This window comes from Mycena indigotica, assembly GCF_014461135.1.
Source record: "Mycena indigotica strain 171206Taipei chromosome Unknown Mind.scaff0003, whole genome shotgun sequence".
NCBI lineage: Eukaryota > Fungi > Basidiomycota > Agaricomycetes > Agaricales > Mycenaceae > Mycena > Mycena indigotica.
The window spans coordinates 5,769,200-5,792,121 of NW_023503002.1; the positions used below are offsets into that span (position 1 = coordinate 5,769,200).

The following is a 22,922-nucleotide window of genomic DNA, read 5'->3' on the forward strand; positions in this document are numbered from 1 at the left end:
ACCAATACTCTCAGCGAAAAGATGGACTTGGCGGCCATTTAGATGGATTTTGGGACACCATAGATGAAAGGGGGCTCCGCGAGATGAGGGTCGGCGGGGCTTGGGACTTTTGAAGCGATAATTCTCTCGCTTGGACACACTCGGTGCACCTTCGCAGTGCCATCTGCAGGTCAAATACGCTCAGCCATCATACCCTAAAACTCCCTCCCCCTTCAAATTTGCATCGACACTTTCGAAATTCTATAGCAAGGTCCCGTATTCCGTCCCAGCACTTCTCGGCTCGTACTATATATTATTCTCAGCACTGGCCACGCCTCCCGCCACGGTTTTTGTCGTGGTTTTTGTCAATCCGCCGATGCCCGAAGTCGTCGGTTCTTACCCGATTTGGAGAACTCTTCAAAACCCCGTTCAACGATTGGGTCAACATCCCCTGTAGTCCCTCGGACATTATACATCTCGAATCCTCCGTCTCCCCCAAATAACAGCCGATGAGGGGGATTCTCTGCCATGCAATTCGCCGTTGAAGGCAAAAGTCATGTTCTGCTCCCCATCCTCTCATGTGGCCGCTCTCGCTTCCAAAAACCCCATTCAATCTGTCCTATTGCTCCACTCCACCGCCTCCCGGACTTGTTAGCTTCGTATTCTCCCTATTCCAAATCGTCGTTGCTGTGGTGGCTGTGCTATCGAAAAAAAACGGGTGTCGTTGCCGCAATGCAGCCCATATGTACTATTACTGGCGCGAGCCCTCTTCTATAGGTACCAATTCGTCCCCTTTTTGATCGGTATCCTGTTCAGATAGCTTTTGCTCCTAATATAAGTACCCCGACTTTTTGCAAGAACAGTCGCTTAACTTGAAAAAGAATCCACAAGTATGAACATTGTACAGGGCTATTGTGACTCAGGCTGCTAACATGTATATGTGTACCGAGTTTACTGAGTTTACTGTAATTGTCGAGCTACTTTTCAAGTTCAATATTCAGACCGTACTTGTCTTGCTTAAAGATTGACTAGGATTTACAAGTATGTAACAGCAAAATACTACAAATGAGGAATATAAATACTCCAGTTGACATCGATGAAATCTCCGCCCGTGAGTCCGCGCAAGGCGGCAAATGGTAAAACCAGAGGAAGCAGTCGAATGGGGACATAAAGGAGGACGATGACCCACATCATCGTCCGATTCTTGTGGGACAAGGACATGCGAGAGAGAAACATAGCTGCTAATGGCGCGCCGGTCAGAAAGATTGACGAGATGCGCCAAAGCCATTTCTCCGCGCCGGAGAGGAAGATCGAGTTCCAGGCGGCGCAATGGATCGCGCCGAAGATGCAGGCGATGCCAAGCTCCCCGAGTACGCAGAGAGTTTCCATCTCTGCAGGAGTGTCCGACCAGGTGGCAAACCAGAATGTGGGGACACTGAATTCGGTTTCAGGGCTCCAGGCATCCTTCGTGTGGGCCAAGCCCATGAGTCGCACAAATCCGGTGACAAAGGCGTTCGCCTTGTCGGGGGGCCCATCTCGTGGGTAGGGCTCCGAGACTTCTGGGCCCGCTGTTATGACAAGCGGCTCTTGAACATCCAGTGGTTTGTCCCACCACAATACCCAGGTGAATATGTTGACGACTGCGAAGGCGAGCGTGGCGACTTCGAGCTGCGTGAAGGGGAGGTGTTGTACCAAACGTGCAATGCATTGCGCAATGAACCAGGCGCCCTGACTGAAGGCCACGGCTTTGGTGACCACGTCGCCTTTGCTTTTATCCATAATAAAGCTGCGGGTTGTTTGCTTGATGGCAAGAAGTGTAGGGGGTGCATCCCTTTGCAAAATATGTGGTTTCGGCACGCGATAGAAGCCCGAGGCACCTGTAATCTGACCCCAGGTAACAATTGGATGCCGTCCTTCGTCCACGAAGCCACCCATGCAGATGAAGAACCCGTGTGTTCTGGAGACCAAAAGTTCTTGGCAGTGAGATGTCAATAATATAGCGACTTTTCCGAGCAGCAAGTACACTTACTCTGAGAGAAATTCCCTGCCATCACCCGCTGCCTCAACGCAAAGCCCGCTATCAGCTCCGGGGCCAGCAATCCCACTAGCATGAGCTTCATTCGGGCTCGGAAGGCATATGTTCCCTCCACCAGCAACCATCGCCATCGCACCCAAAACGAGTCGCCGTCGTCCGGCTGTTGCCCTGACGGCCGCGCAGGGAGGTTTGGGTGGACCGATACCCACACGCAGGCAAAGATCGTAATGAGACAGCCCCAGATGATGTCGTACTGGGTTCGACAGTTAGCACCAGTTTCGCAGCCGTCGTTGCTAGAGCTCATGGCCGCAGGAAGTGAGAGGAGGGGAAGCCTTGAGGCCATTCGCACCGACAGCAGTGGCACAGCTATTCAGAGCTATTCCGAGCGATTGACGGGCGTCTAAAGAATGTCTGAAGGCATGCATGCAGGTATGCAGTCCGAAGACATGGTAAATGCTGATGCGCCAAACTCATTTGCAAGAGTGGCAGACCCCGAGTGGCACCGGGCTAATATGGGAAGCTCATTGGGGAGAAGCGGATGTAGTTTGCAGAACGAATAAGTAGGAGAATGAGGAGGCGAAACATGATGAGGTGAAGTAGTGATGTCACTACTTGCTTCAGCGAGGACCTCAATTGGAGGAGTCAATGTCGGACTACGGTCCAATCGAACCCGTTTGAGGGGCGGGCTCGATACATTGTACTTTGCCCGACCCATCGCAATCTTGGGAGTCACTGCGCCTTTCCGGACTGAAGCAACGGTAGAAGTCTGAAACGAGGGTCACAGCGAAGTCGCATGCCCAAAGAAAACCGCTCACAGTAGCTTCCGCATCTGGCTGGGACTTAGAAGATGACAGCTCGTCGTTATCGTCATCCGAATCTTCAGTGTCCGCCTCATCCGACTCGGATTCCGAGCAGCTATACCGCGCGCGTTTGTGTGCCTGGGGAGCCTAATCATCTATGCGTAAGTCCAGGAAGGACGGAAACAGATGACTCGGCGCTTCAAGCTTTCAACGTACACGGTAGTTCTCGTCGTTTGGGTCGTCTTCCAACGGAATCCCTTCGAAATCCTTTCGTTTGGCCATACGTTAAATCGCCCATACTTAGCTTAACGGTGGATGACGACTATGGCGGAAGACACCCACATGAGCACGGCCGGCAATAGTGGTTTTCGGTATGAGTGCGATGGAGTTTAAGCCGATGTTAGCGTCGACGTCGATTTTGCTTTTGCGCTGAGCTCGCTGTACTCGATACACCTGTTGAGCAAATCAGACTTCGAGGGACGACCACTCACCTGAACTTGGATACGTCCACTATTCTTAAGATTGGATGGGTGGTCACGGTGGTGCTTCTTGGGGACGGCCCGGGAGTCAGACAACTCACTCAACGAGGAGAGCGACGCCTGTGCAGTGTGTATGAGTTGTATGGGTGGGGGGTATGGACGTTTTGCGACGCACATGTCTGCTCAGGGTTGTCCCTGGCCATGCAGATGTTCCCGTCGTCTGCTGCTTGTAGATGCCACTGCCAGTGAACGTCCTCGGGTCGCGGCACATGGTCGACGTCGTCGAGGAAGAAGAACCGATGGACAGTGAATAAGCTCAAGCTTCCGTAGTCTTCCGTGCAGGCGGCATGCGCTGTGGATGATGCGCAGGCTTCTTTGATTTCAATCTTCCTCGGACTTTCCTCGGACTACGCAATGCGGAAGTTAGACTAAGTACTCTGTGAAGGTCAATTGAGTTGATAAACGTAGATGTTGCTGACCCAAAAGAGGAGAGTGACACTGGCACGTCAAGTGCATGGTGGTGAGGGCTCGGATTCCTAGCGGCGTCGTGAGTGGGTCGAGCTGCTGCCTCGAGCAAGATGGATGACGGAGGAGAAAGTCCGTGGCTTGGCAGCCCGCGCACGGACCACCCATACTGCACGTGCTCAAATTGGCGGCTAAGCGATCATAGTCACCGCGTGACACGCCTTCTTCCACCCTCCCACGTCGATCCTAGCGTCAACACATTTTAGCGAGGGGTCCTAGGCCGTTGGGCAGGAAGGATATGGGGGAAACATACCCAGCGGGTGGGCCTTGGCGCGCCGCGCTGCTGATGGTGGGGGTGGGACAAAATGGTAGCTCTCTGGGGTAGGAGGTACCACAGTTCACCACAACGCGGGCAAGCGGGGCAATGGTGCGTTTCGTGCGTCCTTCATCTATTCCCTGCGCTGATTGAAAGTGCCTGATCCAGGCCCTCCGCCGACGCCCTCTTACGCTTGACGGCTGGGGAATCGCCAAAAATCTCACCACCACGCGCCGGGCCGCAGCGAACGCCATGCACATGTCATCCTACTATGCGGTTTGACCCGCCCGCCGCTGCTGAGGGAGAGTCCGGGGCAAGGTCATCATCGACATGCGCTGGGAATCCATGGGATCAACCGCGTCATCCGGCTGACGAAGTCCAGCTGGAAGAAGCGCTCCTGCACGTGAGTTGCGACCTGGAGCGATGAGCACGTTGCAGGGGGTATAAATGTCGTGCCCACTTCCTGATCGCCCACTTCTTCGACTGCCATGTCGTTTATGGCAAACGTGTACCAGTGCGTCCCTTACCACCATCCACTATCCACGCATGCTAATCTGACAATGCAGGATGCTCACTGTCGATGACACCCATGTCCGAGGACTCATCGCCTGGGGCCACACTGCCGATGATTCTGCGCGGCCTGCGATTGTCATTCCGGACCCGGAGCGGTTTGCGGTCGAGGTCCTGCGTGCGGGGCAGCACCTCGCGAGGCCTATCCTACCCGCTTCGTTTGCTCGTACACTAAGCGCATATGGCTTCTCCCGCCGGACGCGGGGGGTTGCGGAGGATTGGGGTTCGTGTCAGATGACTATACCACGTGCGGATTGGAGCTGAGTACAGTCTAGTGCATCCAACGCTAAGGAAGACATCGACACGCGCGGACTGGCTGGCAGTGCGCCCGCATCCGCGAACGGGAAACCGGAAGAGTGGCAGGAGGCGCGTGGTCGCGGTCCAGGGATCGCCTAGCGAACCAGATTTGTCTTCAGACTCGGAATGGGCGGCGTCTGCTCGTTTTTGCTCGTCTAGATCAAGCTCGTCAAGCGAGGCCTCTGAGCAGATGAGGTGCGTAACCAACAGACGTTTATGCCCCGTTCTCGCGTCCATGTTTGTGCAGCACATACTCCCCCGGTCGCCAAGTTCAACCAACTTCTCAATCTTCCTTGACATCGAGCGAGCCTTTCGACATACCGCAGCCGAGCCCCATTGATGTCCTGCCGTCCCCGCCTGTCAGGACTGACGCTGACGCCGACTCTACACCGCCCTGGCTGTGCTCGATTCCTGAGTTCGGTTTCCTCCCCAAGCTGTACCAGTGCGGGTTCTCTCCTCATATTGCACACTGTGATTGATTCCCTAACAGGATGGCCCGTGAGCGCGACAATGCGCAAACCCTCGTCTGGACGGCCCGCGGCATTCTTGTACGCGACCCCGCCGCCCTATCTGCGCTGCTGGCCGCGACATTCGGCGCGGTCCGCGGGTTCTTCGCGAAGCTCCGCGCGCACGGCTTCCAAATGACGCCGGTGAGTTATGTCAACACAACGGGTGAGCGGCGGTATGTTATGCTCTGGAGTGTGTTTGTATTTTCCGTTTTCGCGTTTTGCTGACCCCGTGCCAGACAATCCGGGCCTCAAGCGCGAGCCCTCGATGCCTGTGGAGAACCTGTGGTGGACCGATGCCGCATGGGCGGCTGCGCGGGCGACGTCCGGGCCGGCGCGCGTAGATCCTTAATTATATGCAATAAACCGCGCTCTGTGTTTGGGCCTTTCAAAAATCGCCTGTGGATCCTGTAAGCACGCTGTCTTCTTTTCCTCCTCCTCCCAGGGTCCCACGACCGGCACACATAGTGACACGCGGTTTCCATCAACATCTCTGCCCACGGGCACGCCACACCGGCTGCTCATATATGGCACTCCGGCACGACGATCGGACGAACGTGTCTGCGCACTGCCCGCACCCCGGTCCTGGCCCTCCCCCACCATTGATGATGTTCCGTGTTCACTTGGTGACATCGGTGGTAGCGGGCGGCTAACCATCGCACTGCATGGGCAGCGCTCAATCAACCAGACAGCTTATAGATGCTCATGCCATCTCGCGGTTATTGCGCATCACCTTGTAAGGTGCCGCGCCGGCATCCCGCACCAGCGCAGCGGGCGCGGGATTGTCATGGCTAGTCCACACTGTCCACATTCACTTTTTGGTATTGTAGATTGCTCCCGACCTACAGAAACGGAACTGAATCACCGTTGCTCAGGTCCATCAATTTCAAGTTTCCTTGCTGCATAGCACGGGCTGCATTGCTTTGAAATTTCAGGCTCTGCAGCACCTCCTTTGTTTCACCCAGCAACAGCATGATGCCTAATAATGCGTCATGACTGCTCTTCCGCATAGCTGCACTATCACAGTGGCACCGCACATATGCGGGTCAGTATGTAACATTTGACAGATACCTACCCTCCAACTGCTACCGCAGAAAGTAATTAAGGTTAACAAGCCAGCACACACATCTCATGCATGCTCTTCCCCTCCTCCTTGCTACTGCTGTGGTGAGGGTGACCTCACAGTCCGAATCACTGGACTCAGCATGGCGTGTTCGTGCATAATACATTCCTCTAGATCATTGTTGACCATATCAACTACAGAAACCCAACATCACCACCTTACGCAAAGACAGAATCAGCCTTGCTCAAGGGGCAATATCGCAGGCAGTCTCGCAGTTTAACAGCATCAACTCGATGTTTCCTAACCCTGGTAATACCTTCTTCACTCTTTGTAGAACTTGAAAAGTTTTACCAGTTCAGGTGATACATATGGCCTCTCGGGCGCACTGTACTCTCAACTCGCAGAATTTGACCAACTCACAAATCAGTCAAACTATGCTGCTGATCTTGCAAAATACTATGCATCAGCAAAGACTGTGCTTGAGGCATCTGGAATGACAAATTTCTCAGGTCAATTTGTAGTCAGTGAAGAACCATAATAAGACTTATTTTGGATAATCTGATTAAATTATAGTGTCATTGGCTAAAAGTAGACTGATAGTAAATGATCACATGGGATTTTAGCTTAACTCTGGGCTGTACGCGAAATTGTATCTCCTATACTCTGCAAAGGCTTACTTCTTTATAGGAATTTTGGACATGGGGCCATTGTTGCCTACAAGACCTATACGGTCCCTGTGTTCCTTCAATATGCAATTCAATCATGGTGGGCAGCAGTACCATATACTATCAGTCAGGCAGAACTCCTGGCGGGAAAGATGCCTTCCAAGAACTTTAATTTGAGTGCTTCATGTCAACAAGGTATAGACCCTCTATGTCATCAAGTTCCTTTTGCTGATGCTGCCAACCAAGTTACTCTGGCAGGTGGGGCATTTTGGGTTACTATCCTTTTATGAGGAATTGTTATTTTATCTGAAACAAGCATAGAGTAAGGACCCACAAGATTCATCCATCTATGTGACTGCAACTGGGTATGTCATTATAGCCACAGAATAGTTCTATTAAACTTACATCTGCCATAGGGGATTCTTCATGTCTGTTCCCTCAGTTCTGGTTTCAAATATACACATATCTCATAGTTCCCATTGCCAGCTTATCTGCCTTGCTTGCTGAGGCAACCTCAGACCCTGTCTACCTTACAGCTGCTGTTCAGTCCATGGCATTTATCCATTCACACCTCTACAACACACAAGGTCTTATAGAAAATGATGTTTCTGCTCGTGCTGGAGACAACTGTGCCATAACTGTTCCAGACCTCCTACCCTACAATTCGGGCCTGGTGATGGAGGGCCTGGCCATCTTGTATGGCATATCACAGAATAGGTCTTATGTTGACATGTAAGATTTTGTCTTCGGTTGGCTTTTATATCCAGTTGATATATGTAGGCTCAACCAACTTGTTTCTGCATCACTTTTGACAAATGCTTGGCAAGACAGTACAGGAATTATCCAGTCCGGAAGTGTGTCTATGCTATATTTCCTTTTTCTTGTCTGTGACTAAGCTGCATCATAGGTGGCAAAACAGGAGATGGATCAATCCCTCGTGGACTGGCTGCTGTATATATACGCAATGCAACAAGTCCATCTGTGCGGTTAGCCATTGCATCATATCTTGCTGTTCAGGTATGTTTGTAGTTAGTCTCCCAAAACGGCCATGTTTACCAAAGGAAATCCAGTATAATGCTGTTGCTGACCTTGCAAAGCAGAATAGCAGTGATATTTATGGAGGGTCTTGGCAAGGGCCTGCAGGCACTACATTTGATGCCGAAAGCCAAATCAATGCTATTCAAGCATTGATTAGCTCACTTGCTCTTGATGATCCAGTGCCTTTATTCCCATCCTTGCCCACCAACTCAGCCACTCCCATTCTGAATGCCAGAGCCAAGGTGTGGATTGGTGCTATTACAGGTGGAATTATTGGTGGACTCACTCTCCTCGCACTGATAATTAGTTTGGTGCTTTGTCAAAGGCAGAAGCTCAGACAGCATTGGTTGCAGACACCTTTCCTTGAGTCACAACATACTGCTATGCCTATGGGGAAAATATCTTCAAGCTATGGCATTGATAGTCAGCCAGTGACAGTAGATTGCCAACCAGCATCTTATAGCTCAAAACAGAGAGTGCTGCCATACTCATCCAGCATGCCCCCTCAAGATTTAGGCAGTAGTGGCACCACTGGCAGAACTCCCTTAAGTTCTCACCTTCTGGCCCAACAGGAATCTGCACCTGAGCCAGTATTTTCAGGGCAGCAACCATCCATGCAAGAGCTGGTACGGATGCTCTATAACCGGGTCAATGGAGAGAGTATGAATATTTATGAGGAGGCATTGCCTGAGTATCGTCCAGTCTAAGTGATCTATTCTGCAACACACATGATCTGCAGCTAATTTATACCCTTTATGTACAGATATGTATTTTTTTTACTTGATGAGGTTATTATAAGGACTGGTAGAATTTGTTAGAACAATAAACGACTGACATGCTGGGACACATCACACATACTATATGACATGTCACCCATACCATATGGACCTGCCTGCATTACAATCTTTTCCAATGAAATGCAGGAAATTAGAGGGATGGTAAGAGAAACACAAAACGAAAATGAAAGTTATAAAACCAACATATCACTTACACCTAGTACTAATAGATCAATTACTGTACTATTTAGACCTTAAGTTCAGGAGTTCAGAGATGTGATTTTTTCCACAGGGTCACACATTCCCAAAAAAAAAGCCATTTATGCTCCCATGATTCCAACACTTGTCTCGTGATACCTGCCTTGTCCCGCCCTTCTAGTCAAAAATTTGGGTGTGGCAGAACATTATGATCATGTATTCTGATACTAATTAGAATAATAAAACAGTGTGCTTCTTGCATATTCTACAGGGATTGACAGCTGATTCTGTGGCACCTGCCACAGAAGCTGTGCAGGGGCGGGATTGCGCCTCCACCAGCATAGGGGTCCAATCCCCAAGTCGTGAGAACACTTCTACCCACAACCCATGCTGTGCGCCCGCTCTGCCACGCACATCTCCGGGTTTTCCAAGGCTCCAATGGACAGATTGCTGTAATGTAGCTGCCACTGTCTTGTAAGACAGCACTGTCACAGCAGGTGCCACATCTGCCACACACTGTGTCAGTCATATATCCAGTATCCAGGGGCCTGGGGCAGGTGCGGGACCAGGACTGGAAGCATGGATAGGTGATGGGGACGTGACAGTGCTGGCAGGCCGGGAGTGGGTGCCTGGGGTGAAGGTGGCATTTGTCACTCAGGCTTATGCGGTTGCGGCCGTGAAGAAGGTGTGGGTGGATGGGATAGGTTTGGTGATGCAGAATCTGCTTGTGTGGTGGTCATAAGGTGACAGGCAGTGTTGGGAAGGTGGTGGAGGGAGTCAGGAAAAACTGGTGGCAGGCATGAAAATGCACAGAAACATCCCACGACAGCAGTTGGTGCAAATAATTATGCCCAAAAGCTCATTTGGGCATAATTATTTACACCAAAAGTGCTTAAAAGGGCAATGGTAACACACCCTTGAGGGGGCACAGTCCTATGGGGTATTACCCAATTTAGATACACGTGACCCTGCGGAAAGATCAAGAGCTGGAGTTCAGCCAGCAGTCTGCCTGCCAGAACCAGTCCAAACAAGTTCAAAGTCCGAACCAAAGAGAACCTCCCCTTCAGCCCATTGCACCCCCATCCTATGAGATCCCAAACTGGACTAAAGAGTTCCAAGATGTCTTCAACAAAGAGTCCTTTGACACGCTACTGGAACAGAGAGCCTGGGACTATGCCATTGAGCAACCCAGATGCCGTCACTTGATCCCATCAAGCACCGGGTCTTCCTGACACTCTCCCTCCACTACCTCCACTACATCGCCTATTCAGTGATCCCCAGTTTTTGACTCCCTGGCCAGCCCTTTCTGGGAGTCTCCCTAGAGTCACCACCAGGGATCACTAATGCCATCAGAGACCTCTCTGGATGTGGATGTACCATTTTCCTCTGAGATGTTGAGTTTATAGCTTTCTAGCCTCTCTGGGCCATCACTCATCAAGGTCTCCCCGTGATCTCTATCCGTTGAACCTCTTGGGTATCCCCAACCTATGTCAGCGTCCAGGCTTACATTCGGATGGCTGAGCCTTGCCATGGCCCCGCTCTCCACTCCGCCACCATGGCCCTCGTCATCAGGTCTTGCTTTGGGTGAGGCCCAATGCCATTAAGGCTCGTGCGTACTGCAGCGCCCCTGGCTGCACACCCTCACATCTCCACCTCTCTGGTGACGTCCGGGGACGTCTCCAAGTAACCCCGCCTATGGCTACCCTGCAGTGGTCATGGCTGGCTGCTATTCCCATTGGTCTTCTCCAATACTCCCCAGCCGGGCCCCTTGGGCTAGACCAGACTCCTTCCCTCTTCCGGTTGTCACAGTCACGGTCACAAGCGGAGATGCCCAGAGGCAGCCTGGAGTCTGGACCTCCCGAAGTCCTTCCTGGGTCTTCTAAGGATGCCTGGGCTCCTCCCTTGGCATCACAGTTGCCAACCTGCCTCTCCAGAGCTTCGAGGGCTACGTGACACTCAGCTAGGGTCTATTAGTGACACCTGACTCCTCCCATCCATCATTCGTCACTATGCAGTCACTCTATCATTACTCTGATCACTGATATATAGTAGTACACCTGGGCGGAGGGCTCCTTGGCTTATTCTCTAAGCATTCCCCCTCTGCTCAGGTGAGTGTGTAACATCCCTTCCTGTTGTAGTAGTTCACTAAGGATTCCCCCTCTGCTCAGGACTCTGATATCGAGCCTTGCCAGGTTGCCCTTACATTGATGGGCTGGATTTGCCTCTCCAAGTCTTGATGGCGTCTTTGGTCTTCCTTGTCAAAAAGAAGGCTGGTGGACTCTGCTTCATCTGGGACTACCGGGCTTTAATTGTCAAAAACTGGTATCCCAGGTCAAGGAAGGTGAGGAATGAAAAGCAGCTTTCTAGACCAACCAAGGCCTGTTCAAGCCCTTAGTGATGTATTTAGGCCTGACCAACTCTTCTGCAATGTTCCAGACCATAATGAATGACATTTTGCAGGACCTCATTCTCTCTAGTGACATCATGATCTACCTCAACGTCATTCTGATTGGTCCTATAACAACCCTGAGAGCACAAGCTTTACCTTCGGGCAGAAAAGTGCGAGTTTGAAAAATCATCAAGTGAATAGCAAATAAATCATTAGGAAAAAACAGCTTCCCAGATTGTGGCAAAAAAGCTTGCCTGTAGGGTAAGAAATGGAACTTTTTTAATCACAAAAAGCCTTTTTGTATTATAATATTAACTGTTTTTTTTCTGACAAGATTGCTATTCTATTTATTGGGTCTTTTTCCCCAACAAAGAGAGGTGTCCCTTTTTTGGCCAATTATTACCCTCATTAAAATTTTTAAAAATCCTCCAGTTTTCTTCTGAATCCTCAGGGTGAGTCACTCTGATCGTGTCCAAGGCCCTCTGATGCAAGATCAGCAGTGGGACTTAGCCTCTGTGGTGGGCAGCCTGCGGCAGCATGGGGCCCTGGTCAGGGTCCAATCTTGTGAAAATACCCTTGATTAAGCCTGCAAAATCAGGGAAAGAACAAGAAAAGCTCTGCGCAGCAGGCCATGTGGCCCGGCGCCACAAGCCGTTGATGGAAGACAACAATATTGGTTGGGTTGTCATTGTTAATATACACTGATGTCGTTATTTCTTGAGCACGGAATAAAGATGCCCATCAATACCGTTTTGGGACGTGATCTGCTGAGATATCACGACATGATGTGGGGTCCAGACTCAGGTCCCGCATCAACATCCAGCCGTCCCACAATTAAGTCCATCAACTCAGTCAAAGGCGGTGTGAGGGAAATTTATTATCTAGGGTAATGTCACGGATAAGACCCGGCCCGTCTGCTCCAGCGCTGGTGTCAGGCCATTGCGGGCCCGTAGCACCCAGCATGTGACAACAGGGAACACGCGCCCCAGTAGGAGGAATGCACACGTGGGAAGCACATGACCGAGAATGACATGTCGAGCCATTGCCGAGCCCAACTCGACACCAGGGAACTGGGGAGGAGTGCTAGGAGGTTAGGAGTAGTGCCTGGCCTGCAAGGGATGTACGATCGTCCCCTCTGTGGCCAGGAACAGGGGCGAGGAGGAGTAGGAGAGGCCAGAGTGTCCGATTGCCTCTTTGCGGGGCTTCGTATATAATGCGCGATAGCGTACCATGGACTCTATTGCTTAGATCGTCTAAAGAACCACCTTTCTCCGTGCAAAGAGGTACTGTTGACTCATCGGGCCCGACACGACCCGATTCGAACCTTTGACTACTAACAGCAGCAAGGGACCGAGTTAACAGGCCCTTTCGGTTTCGATCTACCCCACTCGCCGTACTTGCGGGCCCGACGATCTGTCTGTTCTGTTCCGGGCACGCATTCTTAGAAGGAGACCTTGCACGGCCCGACCCGCAGCCTGACAGGTAAGGACTCAGGAGTATCGAAACTATCGATATCTTCTACAACTGCTTTTTCCCTTTCTTTTCGGCAGAGCGGCCCTCGGATTTGCATTGGCCACGGTGTACCCTGGAGAGCGGAGCCAGCTTGAATATGACGAGCTCGCGGCACTCCGTCAGTCGCCTTCTGTGCGAGCTCGTCGATCAGCGGGCATTGATTGCCGCGTAACGCGTGACAGCCAGTGACTCAATTCTGCTTCCGACCACCATCTCTGCGGCGATCATGCAAGAATCCATCTCTTCTCCACCAATCGTGAGTCTGCCTGTGGAGATGGAGCTGACAATATTCGAGCTTGCGGCGCTGTTCCTGCCGAAGGATATCCCCAAACTAGTCTTGGTAGCAAAGCGGGTCCGAGAGTGGTGTGTGGCACCGGTTTTGCGGATGATGCGGATGTTGACGTGTCTTTCAGGGTCGAGCCTCTCCTGTACCGCACACTGGTTTTTACTTCTGAGGACTGCCCGGCATTGGCTGAGCTGCCGAGCTGCGACTGGGACGAGTTCACAGAGATGGTCGCGACAAAGGGGCGCGACTTCCTCGGGCGGGCGGTGCGGAATGTGCTAGCGCCGCGCTTTACGGATGCGGATGTGCGCGCCGTTGTGGATGCGTGTTCCGGGCTGGAGAACTTGTACCTCATCTGGGGAAGCTTCTGGCAACACTGCCTTGTCCGCACCCATGCCCCTAATGAGAGTCACGCATCGCTACCGTCACCACGGCCTGTCCTCAAACTCCGCCGGCTGTACGGCCAGCTGGAGTACCTCGTGGACGTCGACCGCACGGACTTTGCTACCACGCCGTTGTTTGCACATGTGACCCACCTCGAGCTCTTCAGTGATCCATTCGAGTCCGATACCTTGGACGACGCTGTCCGCGGATACGAACGTGTTCTCGCCATGCCCGCGCTGACTCATCTCGCCATCGGCAGCAATGGCGACGACTTCAGGGCAGGCGTCTACGAGGAGCTACTTGGCGGCAGCGCGTCGACCCAGCTGTGTCTGTTCGTTGTACTCCTCGACGGCGTCGCGCTGATCGAGTCCATAACTCCGCCACGTGCCCTCACGAGGGACCCCCGCTTTGTGGTTAACCGTCCAACGGATGTGCGCAAGTCCGCGGCGGATTGGCAGTATGGCTGTTTACGAGCCGAGGACTACTGGGCACGGGCGGAGCGTTTTGTTGCGCAGCGACGAGCGGGAGAGATTCCTGGTACGTGGCCCTATATTCGTCCCTAGTTGTCTTTGACCAACCCGCACTGGCAGAGAACGAGTACTTTCTGCCGAGTTCCTCAAGTCACTAGCACCCCCGGACCCCACGTTGCTTAGGCTGGGCGGCGTTTGTCCAGCGGGCCGAGCGCATCGAAGGTATCACGCCACCTGGGTGAATATTCACACCGCACTCTTTGTATTCACAAGAGACATTAGCCTTGTTTCGCCCAAATACATAAACCCCGAGCTCGCGCTAAGATTCTTCAATCTCCATATTAACGTGCTCAGCTGAGGTCCAAGGAGTATCTGCACATGAAAATGAGCGCACTTCTGGTGAGCCAAATCCAACCTACGTTGTGGGCACGCTCGCCTGCTTCAGACCGGTGATCTGGAGAGGCGTGCCGCCAAATCCCAGGATAGTCAGAGCGCTATGATCACTATTAATGCGGCCCGCGACAAGCCTAGGCAACAGTCTACGCACCGCACGTTGACGTCCACGTTGATGAGATCGAGCACGCCGAACGGGACGATCGCGAGCGACTTGTCTACGCCTTGCGTGAGGAGCACATTGGTGATGTTGCCGGAGTTCTTCGTGCCGCCGAAGCCGGGCACGACGACCGGTTTAAGACTGGCGCCGCCGGAGAAGGTGTGATTGAATGCGGCGAAGACGGTGCCGTTAAGACCTGCGGAAACGCTGATCGAGTCGATAGTCAGTTCGAAGGGGAGGACGTTCTTCACTGGACGGAGATGTTTGTGAGTTGGACCAACGGAGCCAGAAATGGGTATGGCATACCGTCGAAGTTGATACTTGGTGCCGCATGTTACTTCAGATATAGCTAGACTCGTGAAATAAGCTGTACGCACGAGACGAGATTGTTTGTCAGGGTAGCCAGCTCAACGACGGCTCAGCAAGGAAGAAATGTCTGGTGCCCAAGGGAAAACTCACCGTCAAAAAGACCTTGTTGTCCGAGACCAGTCCGAGGTTCAGAGCATCGATGACTTGCCCGAGCAGATTGCGCTCCTGGAGTTTGCTTGGCGCAGGAGATGAGAATGCGGTGCCGACGAGAGCAGCGGCGCAGACAAGCGACCTGAAGAGCATGGTGGTGCCCAGCGAAGCCCAAGCCGCGCGGGGGTTTATATTCGCGGAAGTGCGGGGGAACTCCCATTCAATCGGTAAGCAGTCGTGGGATGACGCGGACACGAGAAGCGGCGACAAGCACGCGCGTGGGGGGCAGGTGACGCGGCGCGTGAGCTATTCCAGGCGATGGAATGTTGGCCCTGCGATAGACATTCGAGGTGTTACGCGGCCTATGTTTGCGCTGCCACGGAGGCCGTCGCGTCATTGGTCAAGCAGATGAGTCGGCTGGTGAGATGCGTGGAAAATGGCCACGCGGTAGGATATTTGTGGGAAGAGGACTATATATTCGTTCACAGCATCCAGTGAGTGTGTGATTCGAACGAAACTTGAAGGAGGACAAGGCGGTAGCAATCAGCGCCAAAGATGAGCCTCAGAGCCTGGCATCACGTTAATTGGGCCCCGGTTGCTTGGGGCTTGGGAGCAGCGGACTGTACGGTGCAGAGCATGCGGAGTAGGTGATTTGTCGCAATGAGCGAACGCCGAAAGCCAGCTTCTTTTTGCCGGAACGAGGGCATCTAGCCGCAGCCATACGCATCAGCGCCGGCAGAAGTGGCCAACGTACCGGCCCCCACTCTAGATAGCTCCGCAAGTGTTCCAGCGAGCGCCCGCGAAGCGCGTGCTGCCTGCACATGGACGTAGCGGACAAGTGTCGTTGCTTACGTGGCGCCTCGGCTAATACGTCACGGGTGTGACCCGCTTTCTTCCGCTCCGCCATGTCCATGAGCACAGATGGCTGGCTGCGTCCGATTCAGAATCGGCGCCGAGCTATGATCTTCTCTACGTGGCGAAGTAGTGCCAGCCTGAGACGTCCTGCTGAACGTACGCCTGCGCGTTCAAGTTGCTTGCAGTGTTGTGGGCTACGTTCGTACAGGATTTCGGTGGAAAATGACCCTCGCTGCGGTAGTCGGAGCTCACTGAGACCAACTCTAGGGGTCCTGTCTCAGAGTCGCAAACAGCACAAATTAGCTTCAGCACTGGCGGCGAAAGAAAGGCGGCGACTATTGGTTATTGTAAAGGTGCGTCCGCCGTCAGTCTAAACGAAACGTACATGCATTCATGAGTCAGTCCAGGTGCTTCCTCTGGCCTCCATCGCTCCATGACTCGCAGAAGGTTCCATATCGAGCGTGTCAACTTGAGTACAAGGGCACTGATATCAATCGCTAAAAACCGCTTCTTTCTTCTTGACCACCATGTCCATCGAGCCACGCCTTCCCATCGACTTGGAGCGGCACATCTTCATGCTTGCGGCGGCCGCGGATCCTCTCAGCACGTATACCCTGATGCAAGTTGCGTGGCGGGTGAAGGAATGGTGCGTGGCAATGCCTTCGTCGCCCTTTGGCGCTCATGACAATGGCCAGGGTGGAACCTGTGCTCTACCGCTCAGTGATAATCGACGCCCCGGACTGCTCCTCGCCGCCGGCACTTCTCACGATTTCCCGTCACGACGTACCCCAGTTTCTTACGTCCGATGGCCACCATCTGGAGGCCACTCAAAATTTACTGCTGTGCCCCGTGCGCTTATCTGGCATCGAGATCATGAACGTCCTCCGGGCGTGTACTAACGTTCAGGACCTCACGATCACCAGCGAATTCTTCATCAACGGTGCACTAGACCTGCTGCAGCCTGGCCAGCTCCGACGATTCCGCGGGGGAGTTGTCGACCCTGTTCGAGTCGTACCATCGCCTGTCGCGGGAGCCGCGCCTCTCCCGGCTAACCCACCTGTATCTATCGTGCTGCGCAGAGAAAAACTTCCCGTGGACCGACATTCTCCGCTTGCCTGCCCTCACACGTCTCGCAATTGACAACTACTACGCGCTGAATCCTGGCGCTCCGACTGTCGACGCCATCGTCCGCGCGCTATCGGCGAAGCTCGAGCTGTACCTCGTTGTCTGTTATGGCGCGGAGATCGCACGCCAGGCGGATGAACGGTTCGCGATGGAAGCGCGCTTTGTATGCGCTTGCTGGCCGTGGGAGTATACTACTCGTATGCGTCATGATGCCGATATGGGGAAGTGGACGCCGGATTGGGGGCGGGGCGTGTTGGGCGGGGTGGATATTTGGGCCCGCGCGGAGGGGCTGGTGAGGAGGCGAAGTAGAGGAGAGGCTCTTCGTGAGTTTTTCTTGTAGACTGTTGGCGAATAGGGCTTTTGACCGCTGCGACAGCTGACAAATACATCTTGCAATTGGAGCCGCGGGGGACAAGAAATACCGGCGATACATAGAGGTTGCGGGACAGTTTCCAGTGGTAGCACAGCCAACTTTTAGATTGGACAACGTCGGGCGGCGAACGCCGAAAGATGTAAACCACAACTATCCCACTGATTAGGGGAAGAAGTTCGGAGACCTAAAGACGGCGGTAGAGGCTGCTAACCCGGAAGAGGGGAGCAACCGTCGACTCAGCACAGGAATGGGAAGAACTTGCCAGTGGCATTTCAAGACGCCATTGCTGTAGTGGGGAGTTGAGGAGGAGAAAGCCTGTGTCACGTGTATGGCTTGGAAACCGGCGCATGGACCACTCATGCTGCACGTGCTCGACTTGACGGAAATTGCTTCCGTCACTTGAACAGCTCTCTTCTTCACCTTTCATAAAATTTGCATTCAAAAATGGGGAAAATGGCTCCAAAAACATCATTGTGCCAATATCCATGGAGCCGAGGCCTGATACGATAATAATTATGCTTGTTTGTTATTCAAAAAACAGATATACCATCTCAGAAGAGTTTTAGGGGCCTTATTATATTGGCATCTATGACTATATGCAATAAGGCTTCTAACGAGTGTCATAGATAAATTACCTGGAGGTAATTTGGGCTTTAAAACCAACAAGTATAATTGTCTGTGCCTGTGGCATGGACTACAATAATAAAAAAGAATTTGCAGCACCCACATGGTACAGTCGGCGGGAAATCTATGGTTAATTTTGGTTTGTAGTTGTGCTTTGTAGGACAGGGGGAAAAAAGCATGATTCATTTATATGTACTTCAACTCAGAGACTACTCTACCCCAAAGCACTTACAGAAGAATAAACTTCTTCCAACTGCAGCCCCTGACGAAGTCTTTGCCCATCCTTAACAGTTCGACCTCAAGAAATGTGGCACTGGTATTCCTAATGAAGTTATCTAAGATTGTCAGGGGAACCTCCCTTTCAGCCCGGAATCGGGGCTCCGGTGATCGCATCACCACCATCAATTGTAGTGCTGGCCAAATACCGAATACGATACGCCATTTGGCGTATCATATCATATCCATATCATATCGGGAGCCTGTATCGTGTATCGTATTCATATTCTTGACTTTGAACTGCATCGGGATGGCTCCTAGATAATGTTGGTAGGTCTACACCCCTCTATAGTTTGTGTTAGGCACTTACAGGATCCAGAAATCCACACCACAACTGCAAATAAAACTTTTTTCCTCCATCAAACCGATACAGATACGATACGCACATCAAAATGGTGTATCGTATTCGTACTTTCAACGATATATTGAAAATATATTCTTCGTATCGTATCGGTGGCCAGCACTAATCAATTGCATCACCGCCTCCGCCTGGCAATCCCCCTGGGACCTGGCCTGCGACATGGCGCAGGCATACTGCACGGAGCAATGATCAAACTTGGCGTGTCAAAAGTGCAGTATATAGTTCCACTACCTAGCAGGCAGACCCTTAGAGTTTCTCCTCTTTGGATCCTCCCCTGCTAGGTCAGCTTCCTTTGCATTTGCTTACTGTTATTCACTCCTTTGGATCCTCCCCTGCTAGGACCTTGACCTTAGGCCTCCAGGGTTGCCCTTACAAAGATCTACATGAGCAACTGCTGTTGACTCACAAACATGTTATGCAATAGGTTCCTGATAATTTTGATAAAATAGCAAAGGCTGTTTATGCGGAGGTTGGAAAACCGAAGCTTCGTTATAGCAGGGGATGGGGAATCTATTAGGAAATGCCTCTTATCATTCAAGACCTATAAAGTGACAAAAAAAAATAAACCAATATGAAGAGTTTGTTGTGTTAGGCAGCAAGACAGTCATTTTTGTTGCTTGTGGTGTTACTAGTAGAGAATGTCTTGAGTATGTAGATAAGGTGGACAATAACCCATAGCCTACTGGTCAGCATCTGGCAGTTGATGTTGTTGTTGCTGTATTGACTCGAATGCATATTGCTAGTATCCCTACTGTGCAACTGCATACTGCCTCACAGCCTCCCTACTCCAGTGACCACTCATGAAGTGGGTCCTCCATGGTAGAGGTTGGTTCGCGCTGGTAGTTGATAATGTCTGAGTGTGCGAGTGTGCGTGTGTCACGTGCACGTAACTTCCACACACACGCACCTATGCAAAGCAGCTTTGAATACTTTAGATATATAGGTAGCATACAGGCAAAGCACAACTACAAAACGAAAATCAACCATAGACTTCCCGCCAACTGTACACACAGCCGCTTGCCGTATGCAAAAGGGGGTGGTCACATGAATTTCATGTGCCATCAATCAAAATGCATGACTTTTTGTGTGACTTTCTGTCAATGCCAGCACTGTTGTGTTTTAATATTATAGATACCTGCATTTGCAGCATCTGTGAGAAACAGGTACCTGTACGAGGGATCCATAGGTATTTGTCATATATTCAGGTATATTTCAAGATTGAGAAGATTGTGGTCTTTCAGAGGTCATACCTGTACTCTTGGCATCCATAGGAAACCGATACCTGTATCCGCGGATGTTTAACAATAACCTTTTTTTGCGGCTTTAATCAATATGCAATAAAAGTTGCAAAAATTGTATCTGATTTACAAAAAATTGAGTTCCATATTGGGGATATATTGTGACTACCCCCTTCCTGACCATGTTTTGCAGACAATAAGTGCAGCTCATTCCAGCCCAAATATTTATATATAAAAATGGTGTCCCAATTTATCATATAGAAGGGTGATTTGTTATATATGATGGCAATTTGTCAAAACATATCAGGTACACTTTGGTACTGTCCCTAATTTTTGATATATGGTAGCTGTTTTGAGGTCTTCGAATCATGTGGGCAGGACATTACAAAGTTTCAGACATCAGACGGTACTTTTGTAAGTGGGCCTTTTCCAAACCACTCAACCTAACAACACATTTAAGCGTTTTGCGGTTCAGTATCAGGCCTTTACTCCAGATGTGGATGAGGAGCTCTGTGTAAATCATGCAGAGGTTGGAGAGTATGCAAATGTGAAGAAGAGAGGGTTAGCAAGACACAGGCTGTCGGAAATATGAAGCTACTTGGTAATCGTCTCGCATCTGGTGGTGCACCTGGTGAGGGTATGGCAGCTATGCCTGCCAGAGTGCCAGAACTCCTCAGGCTGCAACAACATATTTGAACGCTGCTCAGGTTTGTTTCGTATTTGTTTTATACAGTCATAGACGGCCCAATGAAACAGTGGAACAGCTGAATTGATGGGATTTAAAATATCTTTGCGCAACATGAGAATTGTGGTTGCTATGTACTGTCTGGGACTGCTAGTACTTCCCACAGAAGAATATTAATTTTTAGCCGACATTGAGTAGTATTTTGTGCGTTAGGGTTTTTCGGGTGTGACACCTGCCTAATTTGGTAAGTACCCCTAACCAGAACACTCGTAAAGCCTGATGCTAGTAGCTGAAATTCGGTCTAATTATGATCTATTTATCATCATCAAGCTCTTCCTCTTCGTCCGAGTCAGATGCAGTCTCCCGAGTCAGATTCAGACTCTTCCGAGTCTGAACTCGAGTCAACAATCACAGGCTCCGACTGATCTGATGGGCCTTGGCGTGCTGCAACCTGGGCCACGACTTTTGGCTTGGGAATGGCGGGCATGAGCTTGCCCTTCGTCAAGGGCTTCTTCCACGGTGGATTCTTCCCTCCCAACCTCACTTTCTCCGCTGTCCATTTCGCCACTGCCTCTGCGACATCAGCTTTCAATTGCTCGTTCCACACTGTCTGAACTGCGTTGACCTCGGCCCACTCGTCCATTAAACGCTTCCGCGTAGCCATCACCTCTCTCCGTGCTGCTGTGTCGGCCTCCTTTGCCTTTGCAGCCTTGTGTTGGGCGGTTACTCGTCGCACAAAAACTTTCCCTGTCAAGAGACGCGGCAATCTGTCAGGGTTCGGGTCGGGCCAACGGGCCCTATACGGCCCATCGGACCCTCACCACCCTTAGAGCCCTAGGGCTTGACAAGCCCTCATAATTCACAAGCTCAAAGCAATGAGCAACAACACTAATATCCCAGAGAAGGGACATAATCACGGATCGCGCTTTAGTCAGCCATCAAGCCATCATGACCCGCCATCAGGGATCATGATGCGCCGCCGGACGCCCTTGACAGCGGGCCCAATCGGCCCTAGACAACCACAGGGTCCAGGAGGGAGCTCCTTACTGTTGCATTGTCAAACACTCCTTAGTGTCGACATTGGCATGGCTCCTTTCCAGAGGAATGGTCCCTGGGCTCCTAGCGGAGCGACCAGGGACCACCAGAGACATCCCCTGCTCCCTTCTGATCGACCCTCAGCGGGCCCGATCGGCCCCTAGCGCCCACAGTATATAAAGACTAGAGTATTACTCCTGTACCTTAGGTTTAGCATTGAAGTCTCTTCCTTTGAACCCTACTCCGGCCTGGTCCCCTAGAGCGGGGTTGCTGCGACCATACCCCCGGGGAAAGGGGCGTCTAGACGACTTCCAACACTCCAGGCTAGCTTGCCTCATTGACCTGAGCCCTTGGTTGGGCTGGACAGCCCAGGCTCTTGTCTCTTATGTTCACCCTTGTCCTAGCCACTTCTTCTTGCTCTCTGGCCTCAAGCTCTGGGTTCCCCTGGTACGGGGCGATGGGAGGGTGCGGGCCCGATCGGGCCCGCATGTCACGCGTCACACCGCGCAGTCACGCGGTGTCTAGGAGCCACAGGGACTCGTTTCTCCAGGAAAGGAGATATGTCGCCCCTTGGACTGGCAACCCTTCTCAAGCGCTCCAGGGGTCTCGGGCCCGCAGCCCCTGCTGGGGGCGACTCCCCTCGACCCCCGAACCGTCGGGCGTGACCGCGTTACGTCACGCCCCGCCCGAACGGCTTGTTCAACTGGCCCCGCCTATGCCTTGCCCTATGTCTTGGGCACCGACTCTACTAGGCAGCACTCTTTGGCTATGGACTCGTTCCCTTCAGCAGGGGTAGGACACTCTAGACGACTACTCGTATCCTGTGACATCGCTGTCACACAACGTGACAGCGGGGCGTCTCGAGTCGCCCCGAGCTGTCCCTACCCTGCTCTCTATTGCAGCAGTGGCACCATCTACGCTGCCTGGTTGCCGACCACCCAGCTATGGGGGTTGAACCATCTTTCCCACACTTGTCAGACTGGCAGGAGACCGTCACGTGGGCCCGGGCCGGCCCTGTTCCTGACACAATCCATCGCCCACCAAACACGTCTTCTTCTTCTTCGACCTCTCCTTCGTTGCCTCATGCGCCGCTAGCTGTCTACGGACAATGTC

At 52.0% G+C, this 22,922-nt stretch overlaps 6 protein-coding genes across 6 annotated transcripts; 3 read left to right on the top strand and 3 right to left on the bottom strand.

Annotated features, from left to right (window-relative positions):
- Window positions 1-1,038: 1,038 nt before the first annotated feature.
- Window positions 1,039-2,357, bottom strand: MIND_00405400 (uncharacterized protein; the record flags this gene model as incomplete). The annotated part of the gene is made up of 2 exons (XM_037360878.1): window positions 1,039-1,952; window positions 2,009-2,357. 2 exons carry the CDS (start codon window positions 2,355-2,357, stop codon window positions 1,039-1,041), a joined length of 1,263 nt encoding a protein of 420 aa, XP_037223763.1.
- A 2,205-nt stretch (window positions 2,358-4,562) lies between these two features.
- Window positions 4,563-5,799, top strand: MIND_00405500 (uncharacterized protein; the record flags this gene model as incomplete). Its single annotated transcript, XM_037360879.1, has 6 exons — window positions 4,563-4,588; window positions 4,641-4,867; window positions 4,920-5,136; window positions 5,189-5,383; window positions 5,432-5,640; window positions 5,687-5,799. 6 exons carry the CDS (start codon window positions 4,563-4,565, stop codon window positions 5,797-5,799), a joined length of 987 nt encoding a protein of 328 aa, XP_037223764.1.
- Window positions 5,800-13,296: 7,497 nt separating this feature from the next.
- Window positions 13,297-14,383, top strand: MIND_00405600 (uncharacterized protein; the record flags this gene model as incomplete). Its single annotated transcript, XM_037360880.1, has 3 exons — window positions 13,297-13,451; window positions 13,502-14,292; window positions 14,346-14,383. The coding sequence occupies exons 1-3, from the start codon at window positions 13,315-13,317 to the stop codon at window positions 14,381-14,383; spliced, it is 966 nt and encodes a 321-aa protein (XP_037223765.1). The 5' UTR covers window positions 13,297-13,314.
- A 192-nt stretch (window positions 14,384-14,575) lies between these two features.
- On the bottom strand, window positions 14,576-15,390 carry MIND_00405700 (uncharacterized protein; the record flags this gene model as incomplete). Its single annotated transcript, XM_037360881.1, has 6 exons — window positions 14,576-14,597; window positions 14,645-14,719; window positions 14,773-15,028; window positions 15,085-15,098; window positions 15,156-15,184; window positions 15,238-15,390. The coding sequence occupies 6 exons, from the start codon at window positions 15,388-15,390 to the stop codon at window positions 14,576-14,578; spliced, it is 549 nt and encodes a 182-aa protein (XP_037223766.1).
- Window positions 15,391-16,619: 1,229 nt separating this feature from the next.
- MIND_00405800 (Peptidylprolyl isomerase) lies at window positions 16,620-17,232 on the top strand (the record flags this gene model as incomplete). Its single annotated transcript, XM_037360882.1, has 2 exons — window positions 16,620-16,738; window positions 16,788-17,232. 2 exons carry the CDS (start codon window positions 16,620-16,622, stop codon window positions 17,230-17,232), a joined length of 564 nt encoding a protein of 187 aa, XP_037223767.1.
- Window positions 17,233-21,123: 3,891 nt separating this feature from the next.
- Window positions 21,124-22,026, bottom strand: MIND_00405900 (HTH CENPB-type domain-containing protein; the record flags this gene model as incomplete). The annotated part of the gene is made up of 2 exons (XM_037360883.1): window positions 21,124-21,571; window positions 22,013-22,026. 2 exons carry the CDS (start codon window positions 22,024-22,026, stop codon window positions 21,124-21,126), a joined length of 462 nt encoding a protein of 153 aa, XP_037223768.1.
- Window positions 22,027-22,922: the final 896 nt, after the last annotated feature.